The 8,333-nt window shown below is 38.1% G+C and overlaps 1 protein-coding gene across 1 annotated transcript; it reads left to right on the forward strand.

Annotated features, from left to right (window-relative positions):
* The first annotated feature begins 594 nt into the window (after window positions 1–594).
* Window positions 595–1,761, forward strand: LOC122304614 (protein FAR1-RELATED SEQUENCE 4-like). Its single transcript, XM_043116873.1, has 2 exons — window positions 595–1,108; window positions 1,445–1,761. The coding sequence occupies exons 1-2, from the start codon at window positions 595–597 to the stop codon at window positions 1,759–1,761; spliced, it is 831 nt and encodes a 276-aa protein (XP_042972807.1).
* The last annotated feature ends 6,572 nt before the right edge of the window (window positions 1,762–8,333 follow it).

Consider the following 8,333-nt stretch of genomic DNA (forward strand, 5'->3'; position numbering starts at 1 on the left):
ATGTTATATAATTGAAAAAATCGATTACATTGGTACTCTTGGTATTTTTTTCCCAAAATACATCAATAACATTTATCTAATAACATGTTAGGCCATACCATCAAGTAGTCAAAACATTCCAAATTATATGCCTAGTTACTTTGGAGCAATGCCTACGTGGTCACCAACCTTACTACCATATCCGGCTGGTAACCAATATCCAATCAACATACAGGTAGTGATAACTGATTGATCTGGATTTATTCATAATAAGTTGGCTTCTTTGCAACTATCAAAAGAATAAGATACTTGTTGCAACATTTTTATATGATATCCTTTTATAATTTGTTGCAGAATGCTGGTTACTCATTTCAACAGTTCATGGAACAGCCGACTCCTTTTAGCAATGCAAGCTCTGCCACGAGCAAAATAATTGGTTCAGAGCTGGATAATAAAACTGATGGTGGGGAATCTGAAGCGCCATGTGGATCTCCTATAGTTGATCCATGCACTGAGGATAGACCAAATCTTACGGAATGTAATAATGCCAGTGGCGAGACATCTTAGAATGTCGAAGTGGTTGATGATGAGGCGATTGAGGAGCCAAAGTCGGGAATGGAGTTTAATTTCCTTGAAGAGCTACTGAGTTATTATAAGGAGTATGATAAAAAATGCGGATTTGGGGTGATGACAAAACAGACTGATAGGGATGAAGATGACTCTGTTAGATACATCACTCTTTGTTGTGCTCGTGGTGGGAAAGCCCGGAATCGCACGTTGAATGTTGCCAACCCACGTCCGACAGGAAAGACGGAATGTAAGGCAAAGATTAATGCCTTAAGGAAAAATGGAGTGCTTCGGTTGACGACAGTACACAATATCCATAACCATGGCCTCAGTCCGAAGAAATCCTGGTTCTTTCGATGTAATAGAAAAGTTAGTGATGCCGTAAAAAGGGTTCTAGATACAAATGATATGGCTGGCATTCGAGCGAATAAGCGTTACGAATCTCTCGTTGTTGGTGCGAGTGGGTTCGAGAATCTCCCATTTTTGGAAAAGGACTGTCTTATTATATTGACAAATCAAGACATCTACGACTTGGCGCAGGTGGTGCCGGAGCATTCCGACAGTATTTTTTAAGGATGCAATACAAAAATCTTGGGTTCTTTTATATGATGGATATAGATGATGATGGGAGGTTAAAGAACGTCTTTTGGGCAGACCCCCGTAGTAGAGCAGCGTACCAATATTTTGGTGATGTGGTCACATTTGACACCACATACCTAAATGAATCGATATGAGATGTCCTTTGCACCATTTGTTGGTGTAAACCACTATGGACAATTAATTTTGTTGGGAGTAGGGTTGATTTCTAGCGAGGATATTGAGACGTTTGTGTGGTTATTCGAGACATGGTTGCAATGCATGGATGGTAACGCTCCAAAAGCTATTATCACTGATTAAGATAGGGAGATGAAAAATGCAATCGCAATTGTCTTTCCAAATACCCAGCACAGATTTTGTCTTTGGCATATACTGAAGAAAGTTCCAGAGAAGCTTGGTTCATATGGTTCCTACAAAACTGGGATGAAAAATGCATTGATGAAATGTGTATATGACAGCCAGCATGTTTATGAGTTTGAGAAATGTTGGGATGAGTTGCTTACTACTTACAATTTGCATGAGAATGCGTGGTTGCATAGCCTATACGTTGAGCGTGAACATTGGGTGCCGACATTTTTGAAGGAGTGGTTTTGGGCTGGAATGAGTACCACGCAGTGAAGCGAGAGCATGAATGCATTTTTTGACGGTTATGTACATTCTAGAACAAACTTAAAGGAGTTTGTAGACCAATTTGATAACGCGTTGAAAAAAAAGATTGAGAATGAAAATCTCGCGGACTTCCATTCATTTAATGTCACAATCCCCTGCATTTCTAGATCTCCAATTGAAAAGAGGTTCCAAGAGTTGTACACGATTGCTAAGTTCAAGGAAGTCAGCAGCAAGTGAACGGTATCATTGACTTGAATCCAAAGTTACATAATTCTGTTGGTGCCATAAAGACATATCTGGTTGACGATGAAGTTTGTTTGGAAGAGTTTACTAAGTTGGTTAAATATTTTGTGGAGTTTAGTGAGATTGATGCAGTTGCAAAGTACTCATGTGGATTATTTGAGATGAGGGGAATATTGTGTCGGCACATTTTGGCCGTATTCAGGTGTAACGATATCAAATATTTGCCCGAAGTGTACATTTTAGATCGATGGAGGAAGGATATTAAAAGGCGATACACTTTAATTAAAAGTAGCTACGATGAAGGGGAACAACGACCAGATTCTAATACATATTCAAGTCTCTTAAGTATATGTTATCAGATGATTACCCATGCAGCGGGTTCGAGTAAGCATACTGAGGATGCAAGGACTAAATTAGAAGCAATGATTGAGCTTTATCGTGCCAATGAAGAACCACCATCGATGACTCAAATTGGTTCCAATGTTGATAGTACGGCAAATGCTAGGGAAGTACACAGCCCACGTGTGGTTAAAGGAAAAGGCAAACCTTCAGCTCTGAGGAGAGCATCCAGGATGGAGATAGACATGCGGAAAGCGAAAGTAAAGATGAAGAAAGCACCAGCAAAGGGGAAGCGTAAAGAGGTGCATATATATATATGTATATTAACTTGAATTAGAATTTATTTTATAAATGAATTAAAAGATGTAATGTATTTTTATTTGTTTTGGCATTTTTATCGAGAAGGAGTACACACCCGAGTCACGGAAAGAGAAGATACGCCTGTTGTGGAAGTATGGAGGAATTTATTTGGCCCTTTTGAGCTTGATGTGTCTAACATGGTATGTTAATTAGTATAAGTATATCGAGGATACCAATTATTTTGCAATATTGATGAGTTTGTGTGTCAACAGCCAATGCCAGAAAGAGAAAGCACGGCTTCAGCTGTTTTTGGAACCCAGCCATAAGAAATAGTGATGCAGAGTCAAGAAAGCGTAAGTGGTCCTGCCTCATTTTCGAGTTTGTGAAGTATTCTCTATTACATAAATAAAATATTTTTTGTTTAATATTTACAAATGCAAGTTGGGTTGGATGGATCACAACCTTTGCAATAATGGGTTCTCAATTAAATCTGATTTGGAAACATTTATCATGGATTGGAGCGAATTTATCATCGATTGGAAAGAATTTAAGTGTATTTGAGCATTTCATTTTGTGAAGTATTGTTGGAAAAAAGCATGTATGTGAGCAACTATTTGAGCAAGTTAATTAGTATTAAAAGATATTGTTGGAAAATAGGCATGTATTTGAGATGAATTTATTTTGGGATGAAGTGTTCATGCCCAGAAAATATTTAGTTTGCAATGAAGTTGGAAATTCTGTTGGTGTATTTGAGCATTTGGGTTTGTGAAATACTTGTTAGAAAATAGGCATGTATTTGAGATGAATTTATTTTGGGATGAAGTGTTCATGCCCAGAAAATATTTAGTTTGCAATGAAGTTGGAAATTCTGTTGGTGTATTTGAGCATTTGGGTTTGTGAAATATTTGTTGGAAAATAGGCATGTATTTGAGATGAATTTATTCTGGGATTAAGTGTTCGTGCCCAGAAATTATTTGGGATATTGTGAATATGTACATTCTATCTTTATTTCGGTTTGTGAAGTATTTGTTGGAAAGTATGCAGGTATTTGAGCAGAACGTTATTTTGGGATGAAGTGTTCATGCCCAGAGATTTAGTGATTCAGATTGTGAAGTTGGGAACAATTTATCAGGTGTATATAATTGACAGTTATGTATCCAGCTGGATTGGTGCATTAGAAGTTATCTTTTGGGTTCAGCGGGTTGTAATTGTGCAAATAAATTTATACGCATCCATGTAAGGCAAAGATTTTTGACATATACTGGCATAGTGGTTACGTAATGGATGCCTGCCAAAGCGTCCCTGAAGCAAATAAAACTGGGTTCTAAATGTCATTTTGCCTTCAGAAAATAATACCTGAAAAAAAGAAGGATTAAAATCCTACTTCTGAAACCATCTATTACTCATGCCAACAAATACCCAATATGCAGAACATCAGTTTCTTGTGAAGCGTTGGTGCTTCCAATTCCACCAAATAACTACAAACATAGCACTAGTAACTAAAATCCCAAATTGAGCCAATACCAGAAAATAATACAATTGTACAACACTATTTGAGCTAACAATGAACTAAGAACTACAAATCCCAAATTACTTATATAATACTAGGTAACATGCATGTACAAAGGCTAAACAACAATAAATCCAAAGTAGGGAAGCCAAACGCCTTATTTTAGCTTCTTGTGCTGCATGCACCAACTCCTTTTGCATATCCTCGTCGATTTTTTTGGTTAGTACGATCTCCACTCTCTCGAGGCGATCCACTATCTTACGTAGCTCCATCTCTCTCTTCTCGAGATGCTCGAGTATTTTCTCAACCTCTTTCTCTTTCTTTAACAATTCGTTGGCCCTTTCTCGAAATTGTAGCTCAGTCACTTCATTACCATCCAACCACTTGAAAAACTTACAATATGGTAAGCCCTAATGATTTCAGAAAAATCATTAGAAATAATTGAACTGTACTGGAAATTAAAAATTATATATTAAAAGATGGCCGTGGCATCTAATTAGTGTGGTTACCTGGGTATTGTATTTTGAACACCCCAAAAACGGTCGTCTGGGATTTTTTGCAGTTGTAGACCATTTCAAAGTGGCTTCAAGCTCGCAAAAGCACAATGTTTGACCCAAAATACGTTTGGGAAAAGATGAAGAAGATATTAATGAGGATGATGATGACATTCTAAGATGAACCCCCATAAAACAATTGAATGACTTCTTGGATAATAACAATGCCAAACCACCCTCAAACAAAACCCAGAAAAGATAATAACAAACTCCCAACCAATCATAAACACAAGCATTCATCAGCAACCTAACCAATCCAATATGATAATAACAACCTCACAACAGAGGCCCACAATCAATAACCCAACCATAATTATATAGCTCAAATAAGAATAAAACTCTAAACAAATCTCAATTGGGAGAAAGTGTAGAGATGCATAAAACAATCAAACGTCGATCTAAATATGAAAACAATCTCACAACATCTCAATTGTTTCAACATTCTAAGCATGTCTAGCTAGTGTATCTGCCATTTCATTACCTAGCCTATTAACAACTAAAATCAGCAACTTCATATCTTCAGAAAACAGAACACCAATTTTGAAGATGATACTGCGGAATGTTGAAGGTCTTCTATTAATAGCAAACAATCACACTTTCAACAATAATCCTCTTTATTCCCATATATTTATGTTGTAACGATATTCAATTTTTATAAAAAAACCAAGATCAATTCAACAATCCAAAATGATATAAAATAATGTCATAGTCAATCCCAGCAACCAAAAACATTAATCAAAGTAAACACAGTTCGTTGGGACAATGCCAAACCACCCTAAAACAAAACCCAGAAAAGATAATACAACCCCCCAACCAATCATAAACACACAAGAAGCAAACAATAACCCAACCATAATCCAACCCACGAAATATAACCCAACAGAAACCCACAAACAATAACCCAACCAGAATCATGAAATCCAAACCCACGGCATATAACCCAACAGAAACCAACAAACAATAACCCAACCAGAATCATGAAATCCAAACCCACGGCATATAACCCAACAGAAACCCACAAACAATAACCCAACCAAAATCATGAAATCGAAACCCAAGGCATATAACCCAACAGAAACCAACAATTAATAACCCAACCAGAATAATGAAATCAAAACCCACTTATATAACCCAACAGTAGCCCACAAACAGTAACCCAACCATAATCATGAAATCGAAACCCACGGCATATAACCCAACAGAAACCCACGCACAGGCTTAAAATTGTAACCCAAAAATTGTAATGAATCGAAGAAAACCTACTTAAAAGAACCTCACAAGCTTAACTGAGGGAGATAAGAGAGAGATTCACTACCTTGTTAGTCTTCGACGGGTCGAAAACGGAAACTGCAATAGGCAAGAACAGAGGTGACGACGTCAAAAATGGAGGTTCGAGGGAGAGGGAGGACGATGGAGATATTAGGGTTAGGGTTTTACGAAATGTTAGGGTTAGGGTTTGAGAAATGTGGAGAAGATAGGTTACGGATGATAGGGTTGAGAGAAGAGCGAGAGCAAAGAGATAGATGAGAGATTGTATTATCGAGCGAATGAGAGGGTTGGAGTAAATCTAGATTTGGGTTAGGTTTGGGCGATTAGGTTACGGGAGAAGAGAGGGAGATTTGGCAGATTAGGTTACGGGGGAGAAGAGAGGGAGATTGGGCCATTAGGGTTTGGGCGATTAGGTTACGGGAGAAGAGAGGGAGATTTGGCCGATTAGGGTTACGGGAGAAGAGATGGGGAGAAGAGAGGGAGATTTGGCCGATTAGGGTTAGGGGACTCGAGGGAGGCAGATGATAGAAAAGAGAGATGAGGGAAGACGGGGATGATGCCAACATTGAATGCGAGAGAGGAGAGAGATTGATTATGCCAACGTTGAATGCGAGAGAGGAGAGAGATTTAGCCAAAATCAAAACGACACCGTTTTGATCATTATGCCACGTAGGCCACGAGGCCGCGGCGGGGTCACTTCCCGGGGGCATACAGACTTTTCCATTTTTTATTAATATTGTGAATTAAAAAAAAAATTAAGAGTATTTTAAAAATACATGAAAAACAAAGAAAAATAAAAACTTTTTTACACTTGTCGCCCGAGTTGGTGGCTGTAGCCTGTAGAGCCACTCTTAAAATATTAACAAAAACCAGAACTTACAAATTAAATTCTAATACATATTGAAACTTGGGAGACAATGAAATTAAACTCTAAAAAAAGCATCCAACACAACATGCATTGGTACTAGATTCTCTATAATTTAATTTGTTATTTTCTTTATTCCCTAGTTTACAAAACAGGTGAGTTTTCCAATAAAAAAGATGAATTTCTAGAAGGTAAAGGCATGCTTTCAGAGCTGTGTTTCCCTTGGATTTAGCCAAAAAAAAAAAAAAATGTTTCCCTTGCATGTACCGCTGGAATCTTGATAAAAACATTCGGGTTTAGCCGAAAAACAAATGTGGTCTGTCCAAAAATAACATTAGAGAAAGCACAACATGATAACTTCACAATCAATTGGATTCTCTCTACTAATCTTTTGATGCTTTCTTTGACTAAAGATCAGATTGTGCATGCTAATGAACTAGCCAATCTTTTGCCTAAATGAATAAATTTCACGTTGTCTTGATTTTCAATAGGAGTACTAAGCAATAGGAAATACAAACAAAAACAACCACAAAATATTTAATGAAAATAAAGACAGCAAACGACCTTCACAAAGCAACAACACAAATCAAATGTTCAAAGAAAAACTCAATGCCAAAATCGTTCTCTTACCCACACATGCAGATGAATGTGTAAAAAAAAAAAAAACCCAATTAAAGCCTCAGCGAGCTCTCTCGTTCTGTCCTAGTTAAAGCCTCGGCGACCTCTCTTGCGTAGTTAAACCCAGTTTCGGCTCTTGTGCAGTTCTCGTCCTTGTTCTTCAAAATCACATGCATCTCTTACCCACATATGCAGATGATAGAAGCTGGTAAAAGGTCACCTGTTATAGCTCGTCGGCGATGTTGGGAGGTTCCAGTTTATGGATCCTGCGTCTCCTCCTTGTTCACCAGAATCGACCCGTCTCTTACCCACAGATGCAGATGAAAGAAGCTGGTAAATGGTCACTTGTTACAGCTCGTCGGCGAGGTGGGAGGTTCCGGTTTTGGGCTCCTTCAAGTTTTCTCTTCAAAATCAAGTGAAAATGGCTTCCCCCTCCCTCCCGCGTTACCTTTCAGCTTTCTTCCGTTTTCATTTTTTTTTTAAATTACCGGCTGACGTTAGCCCCAAGGCCGCAGCGGGGTTACACCCTAGGGGTATGTAGCACTATTGAAGAAATAAGGATAAGTGGGACCTTGTGAGGGTGTGCGGTGTAAGGGCGGACGAATAGCATAACTCTACTAAAATAGTAGATTGTAGTGATCTTTTCTTAGTTGTAGTTTTAAGTTGAATTCGAAGAGTGCAAAAATTCGACTATATGCAAACTACTTAGGCTTTCTATCTATATATTCAAAACTACTTGGGCTACCCTACAAGGACACAGCTTCTCTCTCTCTCTCTCTCTCTCTCTCTCTCTCTCTCTCTCATGAGTGATCATATGATCTAGATGTCCTAAGGAAACTGCTATATGTTAGTTTGAGACTACAAGGAGCTAAATTGATTATTT

This window comes from Carya illinoinensis, chromosome 3 (genome assembly GCF_018687715.1).
Source record: "Carya illinoinensis cultivar Pawnee chromosome 3, C.illinoinensisPawnee_v1, whole genome shotgun sequence".
Lineage (NCBI taxonomy): Eukaryota > Viridiplantae > Streptophyta > Magnoliopsida > Fagales > Juglandaceae > Carya > Carya illinoinensis.

Bases quoted from the DNA above. Each gene is read 5' to 3' on its own strand.
- LOC122304614 (XM_043116873.1), top strand. From the start codon at position 595: ATGGAGTTTAATTTCCTTGAAGAGCTACTGAGTTATTATAAGGAGTAT. The intron at 1,109-1,444 runs GTATTTTTTAAG...TCACTGATTAAG, and splicing joins GGTGCCGGAGCATTCCGACA to ATAGGGAGATGAAAAATGCA.